We start from the raw sequence: 20,521 nt of genomic DNA on the forward strand, positions 1-20,521 counted from the left end.
ATTTTAAAAAAAATAAAAAAAAAAAAGAAATGCCCTTTGAGGAGCATGTGGGTGGCTCAGTGATTGAGCATCTGCCTTCAGCTCACATTGTGATCCCAGGGTCCTGGGGTAGAGTCCTGCATCAGGCCCCTTGCATGGAGCCTGCTTCTCCCTCTTCCTATGTCTCTGCCTCTCTCTCTCTCTCTCTGTGTGTGCCTCTCATAAATAAACAAATAAAATATTTTTTTTAAAAAAGAAATGCAGTTTGACTTGAGGACATTATGCTAAGCAAAATAAGCCCTTCACAACAGGGCAAACATGGTATGATTCCTCTTATATGAGGCGTATAGTCAGATTCAGAGACAACAAGTAGAAGAGTGGTTGCCGGGGATCCCTGGGTGGCGCAGCGGTTTGGCGCCTGCCTTTGGCCCAGGGCGCGATCCTGGAGACCCGGGATCGAATCCCACGTCGGGCTCCCGGTGCATGGAGCCTGCTTCTCCCTCTGCCTGTGTCTCTGCCTCTCTCTCTCTCTGTGACTATCATAAATAAATAAAAAAAATTTAAAAAAAAAAAAAAAGAAGAAGAAGAGTGGTTGCCAGGGCCTGGGTGGAGGGGGAAACGGGGAGCTGTCCTTTAATGGGTATAGAGTTGCAGTTTTGTGAGGTAGAAAAGTTCTGGAGATCTTGAATATGCTTAACATTACTGTACATTTGAAAATAGTAAAGATAAGGGGCACCTGGGTGGCTCAATGGGTTAGGTGTCCCACTTAATGGGACACTCACCTCAGGTCTTGATCTCAGGATTGCGAGTTCAATCCCCGAGTTGGGCTGCATGCTGGGCACAGAACCTACTTTTAAAAAGATGGTAAAGATGGCAAATTTTATGTTATGCCGTAGTCCCCCTTTATCAGCAGAGGATACATTCTAGGACCCCCAATAGATGCTTGAAACTGTGGTTAATACCAAACCCTATTTTTTCATACAAACCTATGATATTAATGTATGCATTAGGCACAGTAAGAGATTAATAACTAATAAATGCTGTAACTAAAGTTATGTGGATATGATCTCTCTCTCACTCAAAATATCTTAATGCATTGAGCTTGCCCTTCTTATAATGATGTGAGATGTAAAATGCCTACATGATGAGATGAAGTGAGATGCATGCTGTAGGCATTGCAAAGAGGGTTAGGCGACTACTGACCTTCCAGTGATATGTCAGATGGAGGATCATCTGCCTCCAGACCTTGGTGGACTGGGGGCAAATAAAACCACAGAAAGTAAAACCTCGGATAAGGAGGGCCTACTGGATATTTTTAACCACGACTCAAAAAAATTTTTAAAAGATTGATTTATTTATTTTAGAGAGACAGAACATGAACGGGGGTGGAGAGGCAGAGGGAGAGGGAGAAGCAGACCCCCTGCTAAGCATGGAGCCCAACTTGGGGCTCATCCCAGGACCCTGAGATCATGGCCTGAGCTAAAATCAAGAGCAGCCTTCTCCACCAACTGAGCCACCCAAGCGCCCCACAATTTAAAAAATTTTAAGCAATAAATAAGAAGGAAGGAGAGAGAAATTCAGTTTGTTTGGAAAACTAACTTGAGGCACCTGGGTGGCTAAGTCGGTAGAGGATCTTGCTCTTGATTTCAGCTCAGGTCATGATCTCAGAGTGGTGAGATCAAGCCTGGCGCTGGGTTGCATGTGGAGTATGCTTGTGACTCTCTCTCTCTCTCTCTCTCTTTCCCCCTCCCCCCACCCTTGCTTGTTCTCTCTCTCTCTTTCTAAAAAAAAAAGAAAAGAAAAGAAAAAAAGAAATAAAAAAAAAAAGACTTAAAAACACATGTGCGGAAGGCTGGGCATGGTGGGTGGGTGGAAAGAATGGGGTAGGGGTGAGGATGGGGTGGGCAAGGCCTCAGCCACCAGTCCTGCTGTTGGTGACATGGAACTGTGTGATGAGAAGGCCCTGATGCCTCAGAGCCCGCAATGCCCTCCACTCCCGCCCCCCCAAGCTAAGTGTTGTTGGCAGGTCCAAACAAAGCCCACTCAGGTCCTCAGAAAGCCTTGATAGCAAGCCCAGCTCTGCTCAGTTCCGACCAGGGAGCAGCTCACCCACCCCCAGACAGCAGGGGGAACAAGGCTTTGGGGGCAGGCTGCTCATCCTTCACCTGCCTGTTGAAATGAGTGCTGACCTGTGCCAGACTCTGGCTACAGAGGGCAGAGCAGACCATAGGTTCTGCCCTCTTGAGCATCCAGCCTGGGTGAGACATACAGGTACACACCTGAAAACCTTCACTTCACGAGCCATCAGTGGCTAACAGTTCCTGAGCACCTACTATGTGAGGTGCTAGGCTAAGCGTCTTACATGGATTGATTTGTGTCATTCTAGATACACTAACTGGCAAGGGCTAATGATAAAACTCCATTATACGGACAAGAAAACTGAAACGCAGGGAGAATAACTGGCCTCCTAACCATCGGACTCCATCCCTCAGGTGTACCCTGCCAGGCACACAGAATGCCATGAAGAAGAGCCAGCATTCTGCAGGGGTGACCCTTGAGCTGACTTTGGAAGGACTGAGTTAGCCAGATGACATTCCGAGTGGCCAGAAGCATCAGAGTGGAGGCCGAATGAAGCTGGCTGAGCTGTCCAAGAGCTGACCTCAAGAGCCTCAGCACCCCTGCTCTCAGGCAAATCACAGCACCCGTTTCTGGCAGCCTCAGCATGTACCCCCTCCACTTCTGGCTTGGGCTGGACCCGTGATTCATGCCTCCCCAGATGGCACAGTCCCATGCCAGGCAAATACCCAACATTCAATCAAGACATGCTAGCTGGGGGATGTCTGAGTGGCTCAGTGGTTGAGCGTCTGCCTTTGGCTCAAGGCTTAATCCCGGGGCTCTGGGATCAAGTCCCGCATCGGGCTTCCCACAGGGAGCCTGCTTCTCCCTCTGCCTGTGTCTCTGCCTCTCTCTCTCTGTCTCTCATGAATAAATAAATAATTAAAATCTTTTTTAAAAAAAGACATGCTAGTTGGGTGGGTGTAAAGAGCAACTAAGCCCACCCCTGGTGACATGTTTTCCAATACCAAACATCAAGCCACATGGCTTCTGGGGACAAGAAGAAACTCTGGCACATGGGCTGCCATGAGCCCCAGTGCAAATAGGCATTCCGAGGCCTGGGGGCCCAGCCTGGGTAGGTGAAAGAGGGGAGAAGTTGTTTTGCCCTACCGTGGGGAAAAGGAGGCCTGGCCTAGCACGCACATGCACAGCCACTGGAAGAGCCATGCACACAGGCACACTCACAGATACCTTCAGGTGCATATGACATGCAAGCGTGTGCTGGGTAGGAAGAGCAGACACCCACACCCATGGGAACAGCCACACACACAGGTGCACACACATGCATATCCATCCATGTCCCAAAAAGGAAGTGCAGTCTGAGCCATGGACCCAAGCTTTTTCCCACAGAATCGAACGCCAGTAACAGAAACGAGGTTGGAGTCAGCCTCCCAGAAACCTCCTCTTTCAGCTCTAGAGATGGAACACTGCCTGGGCTAGGACACCAACAAAAGGTGACAAGGCCCAGGAGGGCACCTCCTATAGGTGAGCTCACACGAGCACCTTCTTCCTTCTACTCCTCAGGCACAAGGATAGGTTGAGGTCTGATGAAGAAACAGACCAGATGCTTGAGAAATTGTTTTTTAAACAAAACAATACTTTATTGACACATCCTCAATGTTCCGTATAAATATAAAGTGCTAAGTTTCCAACCCCCGCCCACAGGGCTGGGAGGAAGTGGGGGAGGGAGTGTTAAATGTCAGCTGAACACAAAAAAATTTCCAGCACCAATACAGGCGTGAAATGCTCACACACATACACATGTGCACGCACGCAAGCAAGAGGTCCGGACGTAACAGACACATCACTTCCCTGATGCCCAGCTCCCCAGGAGTACAAGGCTCAGGCTCCGGGCCTGTAGTGGACCACCCCCCAGACAGGGCTCCTGGTTGTCACAGCTTGTTCCTTGGAGCTCTCAGGCTGCCAAGGGCCTCAACATGGTGCTGGGACCAGTGGGAATCCATGGGTGTAGAGTCCAGTTAGTTTCCGCCAGAAGAGAGGGGGGGAGGGGAAGCAGACATGCCCTCCATTCTGGTCCCCAGAATAAGGGCCAGCCCTCAAACCCAGCAGAAGAGCACCAGGTGAGTAAGTCCAGAGTTCCTGCATTCCCAGCACCACCACTTGGGGGGCTTTTCAAATTTCAGGGGGGACGGGGGAGGGCAGCTTTCCCTGAACTGGAGCTGGCATGGTGGGGCCCTGCCTCAGTGACACAGCACCTGAGTCTCAAACTGTAGTAGCTGCCCCATGAAACTGAAGTTGGGGGAGATGACTCCCCGGCGTTGCTTGACAAAGTCAAAGGCCTCGTCCAGCCTCACGCGGCGGCTCTGTATCAGGTAAGCCAGGCAGATGGTGGCAGAGCGTGAGATGCCCGCCTGACAGTGTACCAGTACCCGGCCTCCACTGTTCTTCACGGAGTCTGCGAGGGAGATAGGGAAGAGGGGGTCAGCCAGGAAGGTAGGCAGGGGAGGTGACAGGTGCCCCAGTCCCCTCACCTGGGTGTCCCTTCAGGTCCCTGGGTGAAGCTCCCCCTCTTACCAATGAAGCTTATGGCCTCCTGGAACCAGGCACTGATCTCCACCATCTGGTTGTCTTCCACCGGGATGCTCTTGTAGCGGAAAAGGCCCTCAAAGTGGTTGGGACAGCTGGCGGAGACGTTGAGGACCGCCGTGATGCCACATGCCTGCAGCCCTTGCAGGTCCGAGGAGTGGCTGCAGCTGCCCAGGAACAGGTAGGGTAAGATCTCCACAGGGCCGCCCTGTACAGGTGGGAGAAAAGGGATGATGAGGAGGAGGTCTTCTCAGCCCAGGCCTGGAGGGCTTGAGTACGCGGGGGGCACACAGGGCAGGCTGCCTAGCAAGAGGAGCCCTCGGTCTATCCTGACCAGGATCACACTCTGGAATATGAGGACACGAGGGGACACACAGAGATACACACAAACACACACCTCCCCATCAAAGCCCCAAATATGCTGCAGACACGGATTCACAGAGGCGCACAGGAGCAGCCCACACCAGACACACAAAGATGTGCTCCCATTTGCTGCGGGGACACAACCCACGCACACAGGTGAGTGCGGACAAGGAGAGGCCGCTGGAATCCACCAGCGGCAGCCTCCTATCCCGCAGAGGCAGGGGGTGGGCGGTGGAAGCCGCTGTGATCCCAACTCACCTGGTCGTAGGACGGAGCCCGGGCGTCAGAGCGGCTGTTCTCGACCCCGGCAGACGACATGGCGGGGGCGGGGGACTCCGAGCACAGGTCGGGACAGCAGGCCTGGAAGCCGTCGAAGCCGCCTGCGGGGAGGGCGAGGGGCGGTGAGCCGGTGAGCCGGGAGGGCGCGCGGGGCCGGGGCCGGGGGGGGGGGGCCGGGGGGCCGGGGGGGGGCAGGAGGGCAGGGGGGGGCCGGGGGGCCGGGGGGGGGGGCCCGGGGGCCGGGGGGCAGGAGGGCCGGGGGGCCGGGGGAGCAGGAGGGCCGGGGGGCCGGGGGGCAGGAGGGCCGGGGGGCCGGGGGGCAGGAGGGCCGGGGGGCCGGGGGGCCGGGGGGGGCCGGGGGGGGGGCCGGGGGCCGCGCTCACCTCGCAGGAAGCACACGGCCGTGGGCCCGGCGCGGGTCTCCGGCAGCAGCGCGGCGAGCAGCGCGTGCGCGGGGCCGTCGGGCGGGAGCGCGGCCACCGAGGCACTGCCCTCGTCCAGCACCACGGCCCGGGCCAGCTCCCCGCGGGCCAGGCGCGCCCGGAGCGCGCGGTCGGGCAGCAGGCAGGCGAGGGCGGCGGCGGGGGGGCCCCGCGCGCGGCGCCGCAGCAGCGCGTTCCAGGGCACGGGCCGCGCGTGGCGCACGTGGCGGCGGCAGAAGGCCAGGAAGGGGCGGCAGTCGAGCAGCAGCGTGCGCTCGGCCTCCCGCGGCTCCCGCAGCAGCGCCCCCAGCGCCGCGCAGTCCAGCTCGCGCGCCGCCTCCAGCCCCATGGCGACCGCCCCGGCTCCCCGGCCTCTGTCGCTGCGCGTCTTCGTGCCCGCGCGCTCCCGGCTGTCGCGGCGGCCGCGCTGCCCCGACCCTAGTGTTCCGGCCCCCGGGCGGCGCCGCGGCTTAAGTACCCGTGGGCCGGCCTCCCGGGTCACCATACAAGGGCAGCGCAGGAAGGCGCCGGCGCCCGCCCCCGCGGCCTCCAGCTGGCGCGAGCTGGGCGGGCCGGGGCCTGGGCGGGCTGAGGGGGGCGGAGCGCGGGGGGGGGGGGGGGAGCGCGCGCCCCGGAGGAAGGGGTTTTGCCGGGGTCAGTGGGGCTCCAGTGCCCCCCACCTTTGCGCCCCAGCCTCGCAGAACACTCCCACCCTCTGGCCTGCTCCCACCGCTCAGTCCTTGGGACGGGGTTCTCCGCGGCACATCCCCATACCCAGATGCCCCTTGCCAGGCTCTCTTCCTTCTCCCTTTCTCTTCCAGGATTTTCGCTCTAGGAATTTGTTACAACAAAACTTGACATTGCCCTGATTTCTACCCTGGAGAGTGGGGAGCCGTGCTGAGATGCCCCTTTTCTACCTTAGAAGCCTTGGGCAGAGGCACTTTATTTCTCCTCCCGTCCCTCGCCCATTGCATGGCTGAGACCAGCACTCTGGGTCTTGCAGCAGGTTAGCGGCCAAGCCAGTCCAGACCTTTATCCTCTGGGCCCAAGACCCTGGACATTGGCATGAGAAGGACCCCTGGGCCTCCAGAGGAGAGGCAGGGGGGCCTGTGATAAGTTTCCAGTTAAGAGTGAGGCAAGGCTCCCCTGGGGCCCAGGGAAACCCCAGAGGCCCAGGGTGAAGCACTTCCCCAAGTCACAGGCCGGCTAGCAAGGGGAACTCTGCTGACGTTGCTGGGCTCTCCCTGGGGCAGGGTGGGAATTTCAGGAACCTCACCAAGGGGAAAAGGGAGAAGACATACCAGAATCGGCCTCCTCCCCCCCTTTACCACACCCCCTCTCAGCCCCTCCCTAGGCTGTAGCAGCCCCCCCCCCATCCCAGAGCCAGAGAGCCGGGACCTAGGACCACCTGAGCAAGGGGACCTAGGACCACCTGAGCAAGGTGATGAGCAGTGAGAATGGGGAGCTGGGTAATCTACATCCCTTCTGCCCCCCCACCTCAGCTGCCAGCCCAGGGACCGGATGTGGTGAGGCCCAGGTGTGTGTGGGGGGAGTATCTGGCTCCATCCCAGGGTTGGGGGCCAGAAATATAGACTGCTAAACACCAAAGCAGAGATGTTGAGGTGGATGGAGCAGCTTCTTGGAGCAGGAACTGCTCCCACCCCCACCACATAGCTGTGTGGGATTTCAGAACCCAGGCCCCTCAGCGCCCATTCCCCTGCATCAGTGCCCTCTGTAAGATCCTTCCAGATCTCTTCCAGTCCTCTATGTCCAGACCGTCTTGGAGGGTTACAGATAGGACCCGTGTTGAGCCCCAAGCCCTCCACTTGGCTTATAAACTTTAAACTCCTCAAAATGGTGTGTCATGCCTGTGTATGTTGTGTATGATCTGAATGCAGTTGCACAATGTTTGAGACAGTTTGGAGCTCATATGTGCTATGGGGAAGAGGGGATCCAGGGGACAGAAAGACTCCAGAGATTCCTGGGGCCAAGTCACTCTCTCATGCTTCATGTCCCCATCTGCAGGATGGGAGCTCGTAATAGACCAGCTCTTCACGCAACGCTGGTGCCAAGGCTATGAGGCCACACTGCTGCCTGGGTGCCTGCAGTGTCCTGTCCCTCCCTACAGGCCAGTCTGGGGGCTGATGTGGCAAAGCCCACAACAGAGCCGGGGAGTCTGGGCCACAGATCCCAGAGGCTGATATGTGACCCTTATCCTTGGCATCAGACTGGCAAATGACTTAATGGCTGATTCCAGGGGCAAATTACAGAGCACGCAAAAGAATAGTCAGGTCCAGTCTTGCTAACCCGTGGGGCTGGCGTCACCTGCCATGCTGGGAGCCACAGCCTTCCAGCTCCTTGGGGAGGAGGAGAGAGAACTGGCCAGCTGAGATCCTGGCTCAGGGATAAAAATCAGCTCAATGGTAGGGGCTGCAGACCCCTGAGCTTCTCCCCCTCCTAGGGGGAAGAACAACCTGTACTTTGCTGGGAAGTTCCACTCGGGAGTGGGGGTGCGCCACTAAAGGTTTGCTCTAGTGGCACAGTCCCTGGGGCCCTGCCCAGCGCCCTGCCTGAGGTAGTGTGTGTAAGTCACCCCCTCAATGCCACCTGTTTTGGGGCTGTCCCTTTTGCGGCTCTGCAACACAGACTTAAGGAGATCTGACTTAGCCATGAAAGAAGAGCTTCCCTTTGTCCCCTTCCCCTCTTCCCAAACTGGGGTAGTCCCCACCCCCAATAACTGGGTAAAAGCCCAAGGCCAGGGTAACACAAGAGGGAGAAGAGAACGCAAACCCACGTCCCACCCCCACTTCTGCTCTGACTAAAGATCCCCAGACCTCTGGTGAGTCATGGCACGGGATGATTTCCTTCCTTTGCCACCTCCTGAAGGAACACCATTCCCACAGCAGAGACGAGGCAGGGCTCTGGGCCCTCCGGTGCAGTGTGAGGAGGGGTCTCGCTTAGACTTGGTACCCCATAGGCTGCAGGTTCTGGAGGGAGGACCCCACGCCGCATCACGAGACCATAGGGATGGCAGGACGGGGGTGTCATATGCAGAGGTTTTTGGGTGTTTTATGTTCCTGGCCTGGTGGTTACAGAGCAGATACTATTAAGTCTGTTTAGGACCCAGCTTCATTTTTTTAAAGATTTTATTTACTGGGGATACCAGGGTGGCTCAGTAGTTGAGTGTCTGCCTTCAGCTCAGGGCATCATCCTGGGGTCCTGGGATGGAGTCCTGCATCAGGCTCCCCGCAACGAGCCTGCTTCTCCCTCTGCCTGTGTCTCTGCCTCTCTCTGTGTCTCTCATGAATAAATAAAGCCTTTTTTAAAATTTTTATTTATTTATGATAGTCACAGAGAGAGAGAGAGAGAGAGAGAGAGGCAGAGACACAGGCAGAGGGAGAAGCAGGCTCCATGCCCCGGGAGCCCTATGTGGGATTCGATCCCGGGACTCCAGGATCGTGCCCTGGGCCAAAGGCAGGCGCCAAACCGTTGCGCCACCCAGGGATCCCTAAATAAAGCCTTTTTTAAAGAAGATTTTATTTATTTACTTGAGAGAGCAAGAGAGAGTGAGCATGAGGGAGGAGGAGGGTCAGAGGGAGAAGGAGAAGCAGACCCCCTGCTCCACAGAAAGCCTGCCACGGGGCTGGACTCCAGAACCCCGGGATCACAACCTGAGCGAAAAGTAGACACAGATACTCAACTGACAGAGCCACCCAGGTGCCCCTTCATTTTTTTTTAAATTAAAATACCTAACTGGAACAAATGTGTTATTCTTTGTAACCACCCGTTTTGACAGTAAAGTGTCATTCCCCTCCTGCCTCGGGATTCCTGGCTTCCCCTGCCACCCCCCAGCACATCCACCCAGCCCCCATGCAAAGTGGTTTCCCTTCCACAATCACGAAGCTTGAAGCTCTGTACTGATGTGGGCTTGTGTATGGTGCTCCTTCCCCCTCCTTTCAAACCCACACCCCAAGCCTGTGCCCCAGGGGGGAAGGAAGAAATGAATGGTGTGGCCATCATCCTTCTGCCAGGTAGGTACGAAGGTGAGAGTGACGAGTGGTGGCCACCCGCAGCCTCATCTGAGGAGTGAGTCAGGATGACGTCAGATTTCCTGTGCCAGGCGTCAGCCTAGGAGGCACTGTGGCCACCCCCACAGGCACCTGCCAGGCGGGAGCAGTGACTCTATACTCTTCAAAGATGGCCCTGTCCAGCCCAGTGGGAAGGATGGGGCAGAGTGGACCTTGACCTTGGGCATCCAGCCCTCGGAAGAGGGTCCTTCCGTGGCCAAAGGGGAGACACATGCGTGTCACACTGTCACATGTATAGGTGGGAAGGAGCATGGTCAGGCAGCCTGCTGGGGAAGCTCTCCTTAACACAAGGAGTATGTTGAGATGAAAGTCTCCACTTGGAACTGAAGTGGTGCTTTCTTTTTAAGATTTTATTTATTTTTAAGATTTATTCATTTAGGTGGTGGGTAGAAAGAGCATGGGCAGAGGACAGGGCACAGGACAAGCAGACTCCACGCTAAGTGTAGAGACCAAAGTAGGACTTGATCTCACACCCCTGAGATCCTGACCTGAGTCCAAACCAAGAATCCTAACTGACTGAGCCACCCAGGCACCCCAATGTGTTTTTTTTATTAGGGCCTTCCCCAAGCATCTAGATCCAGATCACTCTTTCCTTCCTGCATTTGTTCATTTACCAGCCCCTCACTCAAAAAATATACTTTGAGTACTTGTAATGTGCCAGGTAATTTTCTGGGTGCTGGGAATACAGCAATAAATCACAAACCACTGCCCTCAGGGAGCTGACCTCATTGTTTCAATAATATTTGTTTTTGTGATTGTGTTGTATTCGTGGCAAGTGAGACTAGTCATTTACCTAGAGTAATGATACAGTTGAATGGTACAGATGGGACCCAAAGATGGTAGAGTGTGACACAGGTAGGAGATGGGACACAGGTAGGAGAGTCAGGAGAGTTGCCTGGGAAAGGATCCTCACAGCCCCTTGCAGCTTCTGTGCAGTTCTGTAGGGTCTGGTTCTCTGTTCTCCCATGGTCTCCCATCAAGAAAGAGCATGAGGCATGGAGGGGAGAGGACCACAGCCCTGAGGAAGAGCATCTGGGGGAGCCAGTCCCATTGCCAAGGCCAAAGCCAGCTCCTCTAGTGGAGACCAATGCTCCATGGGCATGTCCATCAGAGGGACCTGGGTTTGACTGCACCCCTGGATATGCCTGGCTTGGGGCCAGGGGACATCTCTCTTCACTCTTCTGTCAGCAGGCACCCACCCCAGCACACCCTGGGCCCCCAGCCCATGGCTGCTGCAGCAGAAAAATGGTTCCATTCCCACCCTGTTGGCCAGATGTGCCCCTAGCTTAGGATACAGTAGCCAAGAAGGGAAGAAGTGGGTGCTAAGGGAGAGCTCTGTCACCAGTGGGAACAGTTAGGCAAGAGGCGAGGGATTCTCAGAAATGTGACCACACTGTGACCACACTGTGACCACACTGTGACCCCAGGGTGCCTGACTCTGGGACAAGAGGATTCCTGGGGCTGCCCCACAGCCAAAGCCCAGCGCAATGTGAGGGGTGACAAGGGGGTCTGGAGGCCCAGAGAAGCCAGAGACGGCTCCTTCCCACCTGTCACCACTGCACCTTGACCACCAAAGACCAGGCTGGCCCACTCCCCTGGAGACCAGTAACACCAGCAGGAGCAGGGCAATGGCAGTGGTGTGATCAGTGAGCCTTAGGGGCTCTGGAGTCACGTTGCCTTGGTGCAAACACAGCAGGGTTGTTTCCTCGCTGTGGGGCCTTGGATAAGTGAATTGACCTCTCTGTGCTTTCATTAAACAATAGCAGTCACTAGCACTGGGCTGGGTGCCTCCTAAGCATTATGGCATCTAGCCCTAAGCATCCAAGGGCTAGGGGAATGGCATTGTTACCCTCGCTTTGCAGACAGGGAAACCCAGGCCCAGAGGGGTTTGGGGGTGGAACCCAAGTCACACAGCCCACAATTAGGAACCCTGGGATTGCTGCTCCAGTGGCGCAACCGGTTAGCGCGCGGTACTTATACGAAGGAACCCTGGGATTGGAACCTGGGTTTTCACACACCTCCGCCCCGTGACCCTGTCTGAGACAGTCTGCACGGCCACCCCTTCCACCAGCACATGCCTCTTGTCTCATCTTTCTTCATAAAGACAGCTACAAAAACTAATACTGACTGCCATGTGCCTAGTCCCGAAACCTTTATAGGAGTTATCACCTTGAAACCTCAGACACCCCTAAGAGTCAGGAATGACTAGCACCCCAAATACAAACAGGGTAGCAAGGCACCAAGAGGCTAATTTACCCAAACCGTCATAGTTGGTAGATGGTAGAGCCAGAGTTCGAACTTGCGATCTTGTATCCCTCCGTCCTGTCTTCAGAATCCAGATCCTCGCCCATGCAGGCTCTTCCTACCTGCCTCCCACCCTTGCCCAAAGCCCTCTCTGCTGGGGCTCTGGCCACACAATCCACCGTCCAAGAGGACCTGGCTCTTTTTAGGGGTCACACTGCTATCTTCTGGCTCAGGTATAAATCCCTGGAGGGTGCAGGATGCCCAGGTCACCAAGGGGACTTGCCACATCTCTGTAGATAATGTCAGCTTGTCCCTGTGCCCCCAGCTGGCCCTCCAACAAGAAGTTGATGACATAGGAAGTTGAAAATCCACAATGTTGAGCAGCGGTCAGTGTCAGGATGGGGCCTGCGAGGCCTCTCCCCTTGACCTCCCTGCTCCAGACCAGAAGACGTGCCCTCAATCTCCAAAGCAGAGAATGATTCTGGAGAGTAAACCCGCCAGCATATGAGTGGAAGAGTCTGTGTAACCCGCGCAGGGAGCCATGAGGGGCTGCCAAGGTGGCTCAGGGACCTGGTTGCACCTGCGGTGCTGGAGATGGAGAAGGGCCCAGATTGGGTGCGGGGAGAAGCAGCAGAGACTGTAGACAGAGCCGTGGTGGAGGGCTCCCGGATCTGGGCCGAGCGGAGGGGTGGATGGCTGACTAAGGACAAGATGAGGCTGGGCCTTCCTCTCCTCCCTCTGGCCCCCAAGCCCTGCCTGGGCACCTGCTCCCCCAGCCAGGGGACCCAGGAGCCAGCCGTGGTGTGTGCTCATCACATCCCGACTTGGTATATGGTCTGGAAGAGAGCGGCTTACTCGGCACGTGTGAGGGGAAGGGCAGAGAAGGGAGGCTGACTAGGCCACAGCCAGAGAGGATCCGGGGGGCTGGGGGAGACAGGGCAGCAGCAGTGCCCTGGGCCCCGGGGCTGGCTGTAGCAGCACAGATGGCCTGGGGTGGATGCCCGAGAGGAAGTGCCTGGAGAGGATTAGGTGGATCAAGGCCACGGACAGGATTATGCTGCCCTTGAAGAAAAGCTGAAGCTATCACTGTTTGTGGAGTTGCCCCTGGACATCCAGAGAGGGCCATGCGCATGCGTGTGTGCCTACAGTCATGCACTCACATACCTGCCCTTGTACACACGGTGTCACATGCCATCACACATGATCAAACCCAAGCACCTTCCCATCGCACACAGACACTTGAACAACCCCCCAGGATGTGGCCTCCCTAGCTCCACGACAGCCCACAGAGACTCCTCTGTGAGCAGTCCCGCCCCCAAGACCCCAAGACCCAGCCCTGGCCCCAGGGCCCCCCCAGCACTGTCTCACTCCTTACCACCAGCCCAGGCCCCACCGAAGGGTTGCCTCTGCCCACCAGCATCCTATCCTGTTTAGCTGGAAACACTGTGCAGCCAAGATCCAAGGCTCCCAGTCCACTTCTCACTCAGACAGCTCCGGGGGGGTGGGGGGCGGTGTGTGTGTGACTGTCCCCTTCCCTGCACAGCCACCCCGTCATGTCTGGGCTGCCCCAGAAAGAAGCTGGCTCTTGGACTGCTGGGCGTTCCATGCAGGGTCATTTCTTGGGGCCTGGCCTCAGCCCTGTGGAATCTCACACATACACACACACACACACACACACACACACACACACACCTTGTAAGGTCTGAGCTCCCCATCATCATTGCTGTTCTGTGGAGGAGAGGCCACCCTAGGGATCTCAGGGCTGAACAAGATGGCTCATATGAATCTTTGACTTTGCAAATACAGGGGTATGGGGTCCCCTGGGTCTCAGGCACTGTGCTGGGTGCCACAGGGACACTTCACTATGAGCTGGGTTTTGCTGTCATCCCCATTGACACAATGCCATAGATCCCATCCACTACCAGGCCAGGAACCCCTGCTTCAGAGAGAAGACTACATAGACTGTCCAAGTGGCCAGGCCTGGCCATATTCTCCATATTCTTGGCAGGTCATTTTTGAGCATCCCAACCAAGAAAGGTTAACCTTGCTATTCCTGCTTCTTTCCAGGAGGTAGCTGCTGGCCCTGTCCCCAGTCTGACTCATGCAGAACAGGGACTCAGCAAGGAGTGCCTGCCTCAGTTTCCCCAGGGACAGAGGTAGATCTCGGATTTAGTCTAACACAGGAAAGGCCCCTGGAGGCTAGGCCAGGCAGGTCATCAGTAGTTACCTGTAGGGGCCAGCTACCTGCAGGGGCCAGGTAGGCCCAAATGCCCAATGTTCCTGCCATCGTGGGGCTGGCTGGCTAAGGCCGCAAGATCACCCAGCAATGGGGCCGAGTGAGAAAGAGCAGGAGGCTGTTACAAGGCCATGGGCCCCCGGGTGCAGCCCCAGAGACAGAGGTTAGGCTAGAAATCCGGTGGCTAGAGGCTCTCCATGCTGCTCTAGTGCTGAGGGTAAGGAAGGCACACACCAAGGAGGGCCAGAGGGCGTGCTGCAGTCACCTAGACCCCAGAGGACCCAGAGCAGGGCCAGAGAGCAGTGCCCTGGGAGGCATCTCATGCAGCAGCTGGAATGGCCGACCTTTGGGAGGACACCAACCCCTCTGCCTTCTCCCTCCTGTCTCCTCCCCTGCTCTCACTTTCTTCTCCTCTCCCTCCTCCTCCTTCACTCCCCCCTCCCCCACGTCCTAGCTTTGTCCTGCTCTCAGCCCTTCTTATTAACTATCCCCACAGACACCGTCTGCAGCCTCCTCTCTTGGACTGGAAGTCTGGGGGCCCTTACTGACAGCACCTGGCCGGAATCTGGAGCTCACCTCTTTCAGCTCAGAGACCGCAGACACTGATGGCCCAGTCCCCACTCCCAGGCCTGGCCTTTAGGCCTCACCATGACCCCCCAATCCACCCTGTATCCACCACTGCACCCCACCCCAAGGATTTCCTCTTGGGCCCAGTGTCTCTGGGAGCCTGCCCTGACCTGCGGCCAGAGGAGGAGCACGGCCACCACTCCCTGGTGTTGGGGTCAGGACCATCCCCAGCCTGGGGCACTTGTCCCTGAAGGAGTGAGAGGAAGCCAGCACTCTGAGGTCAGCCAAGGTCAGAATGCAGAACTTCGCTGGCATAGGGAAGTTGCCCAAGAGCCTGGGGACATCTTTCTATATGGGGACTGAGGCCCATGGCAGGGCTGCTGAGGCAGGGGGATGGCAAACATGAACTAGATGGTTCTTTCCAGCACAGGATGCTCACCAGGTAGAACAAGATTTTTGGTGGCTTCCCCATGTACCAGAATGTTACTTCCCTGCGCCCTTCACCCACCAGGCCCAGGCCTCAGACTTTAGTCCAGAACGTCTATTGCTAATGGGCCCAGCCATGGGGCTACCCAGATGCTGTCAACCTTCCCCATGTCCTGGAGGCCAAACCAGCCCTAAAAGAAGCCCAGAGCCTGCCTTCTGTTGGTCCACTGGAGACCCCAAGACCCCAAGGGCTTCCTCAGCTCTGTTCCTGTAGCCCCAGGCATCTGGGTACTGCCTCATGCTGGCTGAAAGCAAGAACCACTTGGCAATGTTTTCAAGTTCACACTTATTGTGGACCTACCATGCATTAGCTATACTTTATCACATTTCTCATTAGTTTTATGTCACTTTAAGGGATGGGAGGGTGCCTAGGTGACTCAATCCATTAAGCATTCGATCCTGGATTTCGGCTCAGGCCATGATCTCAGGGTGGTGAGATAGAGTCCTGAGGTGGGCTCAGCACTCATTGGGGAGTCTGCTTAAGATTCTCTCTCCCTCTCCCTCTGCCCTTCCCCCCATTGTGCATGAGCTCTCGCTCTCTCTCACATAAATAAATCCTTAAAAAAAATTTTTTTAAAGATTTTATTTATTTATTCATGAGAGACACACAGAGAGAGAGAGGCAGAGACACAGGCAGAGGGAGAAGCAGGCTCCATGCAGGGAACCAGACGTGGGACTCGATCCCAGATCTCCAGGATCATGCCCTGGGCCAAAGGCAGATGCTCATCCACTGAGCCACCCAGGCGTCCCCCCAAAATTTTTAAAATAAAAGTGGGAACTACTTCTCCCCACTTTGCAGATGAAAAAACCGAGGTTGAGGGATTGTTTCCAGTGTGCTTAAGGTGGTTGTCCGCCCTTCCTTTCCCAGTGAGGTTGCTCTCTGTGTCTCTGCCCTCAGCACCAGGTGTGGAACTGGAACCCAGGAAGTACGTGCAAAGTTCTGTGCCTCTTCCCTTGCTTTCCCTGCTTTGCCTCACCCAGGCCTCATCCCAGGGGTTTCCATCAGCCCTAATGTACAGGTGAGGGAACAGGTGCAAAGATGGGAAGGGAGTCCTGCGGGGTGCAGACTAGAGCAAGGGGCTGGATAGGGTAGAGGACAGGTCCTGTGTAAGCCTCCTAGAACAGCACTCCCTTCCTTCCACTTCTTGACGGAAACTCTCTTGCCTCTAGGGCAACCACGGTCCCTGGAGGGCTCCCCCAAGAAGCCTCCTGCAGGAACTGTGCTGAGCAATGAGACATGGGACAGCTGACAGCCGTGGTTCCTGTGGGGCAGGGTCGGGGGCAGGTCCCAGGTCCCAGGGGAGCTGCTGGGCTGGTCCTTGGTCGTCTCCCACTTCCCCATCCAGAGCCTCAGAGCTGGAGGTTACTACATCCTGGCCACGGAGGGAATGGGTACTGGAGCATCTAGAGCACTGGGGTGGCCACATGGGTCTGGGGAACATGGAGCAGCCGGGAAGCCTGGAAACTTTGAGGGTTGGAGGTGAAGCCAGGCCAGGCTCCCTAATGCCTCGACCCCATGGGGGGCCAGGGTTGCTCCCTCAGACTGGATCTATGCAGGTGACAGGGCTCAGTGGGGAGGAGATCCCACAGCCTCCATCAAATAAGGGAAACAGAAACCGCTAGCATAGCTACAATGAGGCACCTTCCCCTTCCCAGTGAGCCCTAGCTGGGCAGCCCCCTCTTGGAGTTGTGGCTACTGAGTCAGCCTCAGCCGCCTCCCTGGAAGGTGCCAGAGCAGCGCCCCCTCGCCTGCCTGCCTGGCTGTTGTGGAAATTGAATGAGTTGCCTTCCGGAAAGGCACATGAAGTGCTGTGCATGTGTAAATAATGTAAAGAACTATGGAACAACAGACTCGTGACCCAGTGGCCAGACCTGGGCCACATCTAACCATGAGGAAGACCTTCCTTATCCTCAGCGGCCATATGCCCAGCTAAAATCCCAGGCTCTACTACACCAACCAAGCTTGTCAAAAAACTGATAACATTTTTTAAAAAGATTTATTTATTCACTGAGGGGGGGGGGAGGCATGGGGGAGGGAGAGAGCAAACTCCCCACTGAGAGCAGAGCCCAATATGAGCTCGATCTCAATATTAATCTCACAATCCTGAGATCATGACATGAGCTAAAACCAAGAGTCAGGCACTTAACCAACTGAGCCACTCAGGTGCCCCCCAAAAATGGATACCATGAATACTCATTCAAGAAAATAGAAAAATAGTATTCTTAGAATATTAGAAATAGAAAAATAGGAGGCTTCTTAAGTCTAGCAAACATCATACTTAATAGTGAAGTTGCAGGGTCATTCTCCTAGAAGGAAGAACAAGACAAGCTAGCCTACCTGAACAGCTGCTGGGCTGAGTTTTGGGGGTCCTGGCCTTTCAATGGGACAAGAAAGAGATGTATAAGAAGAACATAAACCATTGTTATCTGTAGAAAATATGACTACCTGTCAGAAGACTCTAAGAGAATCATCTGACAAATATTAGCACTTTATAAGGGGAAATCAATAAGGTAACCAGAGACAAGACCATCATACAGCAATCATTGCTTCCCTACACACACACACACACACACACACACACACACACACACACAAAACCCAAACAAAAAAACAAAACAAAAAACAAAAACTAATGGGAACCTGTAATAGAGTTTTGCCATTCAAAACATTAACAAGGGATCCCTGGGTGGCGCAGCGGTTTGGCGCCTGCCTTTGGCCCAGGGCGCGATCCTGGAGACCCGGGATCGAATCCCACGTCGGGCTCCCGGTGCATGGAGCCTGCTTCTCCCTCTGCCTGTGTCTCTGCCTCTCTCTCTATCTCTCTGTGACTATCATAAATAAATAAAAATTAAAAAACAAAAAACAAAAAAAAAAACATTAACAAAAACTCTAAGATCCCAAGAAACAAGCTTAACAGGAATATACAGACCTACAAGAAGATAGCCGTAAAATTTGGTTGAAGGACATGATAGAGTTAAGTATACAGAGAAGTATGGCATGCCCCATCACGAGCATTCGACATAAAGATGTGGAGTCCTAGCTGACTGGATCTATACATGCATTACGACCCAACCAAAATCATGAGATATTTTAATGGGACCTGACAAGCCGGTTTCCAGATTCATGTAAAAGAGAAAATGAATAAAAATAGCAAAGAAATTTTTGAAAATTAAGGACAGGAACGCCTGGGTGGCTCAGCGGTTTAGCGCCGCCTTCAGCCCAGGGTGTGATCCTGGAGACCCGGGATCGAGTCCCACGTCAGGCACCCTGCATGGAGCCTGCTTCTCCCTCTGCCTGTGTCTGCCAATCTCTCTCTCTCTTTCTGTGTGTCTCTCATGAATAAACAAATTAAATTTTAAAAAAAAGAACAAAGAGCAAGGACTTGTCCCACTTGATATAAAAATAAATTATTAAAGTCTAGCGGTTTTTTAAAGTGTGATTCTGTCACAGAAATATGTAGATGGAGCAATGGAACCGATTAGAAGGTCCAAAAGCCCACTTAGTGGCATCTGGGTGGCTCAGTGGTTGAGCGTCTGCCTTCGGCTCAGGCCATGATCCTAGGGTCCTGGCATTGAGTCCCTTGTCAGCCTCCCCCTTACAGGGAGCCTGCTTCTCCCTCTGCCTATGTCTCTGCCTCTTTCTGTCTATGTCTCTCATGAATAAGTAAATAAAATCTTTTTTAAAAACACAAAACAGGGATCCCTGGGTGGCACAGTGGTTTAGCGTCTGCCTTTGGCCCAGGGCGCGATCCTGGAGACCCGGGATCGAATCCCACGTCGGGTTCCTGGTGCATGGAGCCTGCTTCTCCCTCTGCCTATGTCTTTGCCTCTCTCTCTCTCTGTGTGTGACTATCATAAATTAAAAATAATAATAATAATAATAAAAATAAATAAAAAATAAAAAACACAAAACAACAAAAGCTTACTTAGAGGCAATGGCATCTCAAATCAACAGAGCAAAGACTGGACTCTTTCACAGACAGCAATAGTACAACTGGCTATCTACTTTTTCAAAAATTTTGATCCACATCTCATATGCACAAAAATACATACCATGTGGAATAAATCACTTAAACTAAGACCAAAATATGCAAGAGTTAGGGAAAATACACACCACAATATGTTTATAGCTTAAAAAGCCATAAGCAAAATGCAGAACATGAAAACCCCATATGAAAGAATTGATAGATTCAAACTCACATAAATTAATTTTCTTTCCATCTGATCGGACTCACCATAAACAAAGGTAAAGAGTAAGTGACAGACATGGAGAAAACAGTTAAAAAAAAAAAACAACAGATAAAAGGTCATTATTCACTCATTCATTCATAGGACAATTAATTTAGTGGTGCCATTCTGTACCAGGCTACTGTCCTGGGTGCAGGACACGTTAAAGAAATGACAAAGTCCCTGCCCTCCCAGTTCTTACATCTCATGGAGAGGGGAGAGAGGGGCGAGAAAGAAGGAAACACGTAGCATGTTAGATGGCAGTCACAGAAAATAATAAACAGGGAGGAAAGGGAGTATGGGGAAGGAAAAACAAAGACGTGAGGCCCTTCAAAACTGAATAAGAAAAAGACAAAGAACACAATAGAAAAAGGGGCAAAGAAGAGCAACATAGGATTCTCCGGTCAAGGGATGCAAGTGTCCAGCAAACACACCACCCCTAGGTTGCACCCACAGGAACAATGTGATGGTGTTATTCGCTCAGTGGGTTGGCAAGCATTCAGTCCCCAAAGGGCTGGCGGATAAACTTGTGCCCTTTTGGTGGGAGTGTGCACTGGTATTCTTTGGCAGGGGACGGGGGTGGTGGTGGAGTGCAATTTGGCAAGACCTATTCAGATGTTGAAAGCAGATGCCCTTTGACCCCCAAACCTCTCCTCTGGGTACTACTCTGGAAAGAGAACTGTACAAAGATTTCCAATCCAGCAACATCTGTTGCTGGAGGGAAAATGGAATACACAATTTTTACAGTCCTACCAAGCATCTGTAAAAGATGAATGAGGCCAATCTACACACACCGAGACAGAACAAGCAGAAAAAGAGGAGTTACAAATAAGGTCCTATGGGAGGATACTATTTTTATAAAAAAAAGAGAAAGCTCTATGCTCTATATAAACATAAATATGTGTGAAAACACTCTTGGAGAAAAAGGCTGGTTACAAACCAAGGAAAAGTGCTAAACCACCCCAAGG

The 20,521-nt window shown here is 54.1% G+C and overlaps 1 protein-coding gene across 1 annotated transcript; it reads right to left on the bottom strand.

Moving 5' to 3' along the window:
• Positions 1–3,670: 3,670 nt before the first annotated feature.
• Positions 3,671–6,205, bottom strand: DUSP2 (dual specificity phosphatase 2). Its single transcript, XM_072767180.1, has 4 exons — positions 5,667–6,205; positions 5,263–5,384; positions 4,630–4,849; positions 3,671–4,510 (listed from the first exon to the last, which is right to left on the bottom strand). The coding sequence occupies exons 1-4, from the start codon at positions 6,052–6,054 to the stop codon at positions 4,296–4,298; spliced, it is 945 nt and encodes a 314-aa protein (XP_072623281.1). The 5' UTR covers positions 6,055–6,205; the 3' UTR covers positions 3,671–4,295.
• Positions 6,206–20,521: the final 14,316 nt, after the last annotated feature.

This window comes from Vulpes vulpes, chromosome 8 (genome assembly GCF_048418805.1).
Source record: "Vulpes vulpes isolate BD-2025 chromosome 8, VulVul3, whole genome shotgun sequence".
NCBI classification, from domain to species: Eukaryota; Metazoa; Chordata; class Mammalia; order Carnivora; family Canidae; genus Vulpes; species Vulpes vulpes.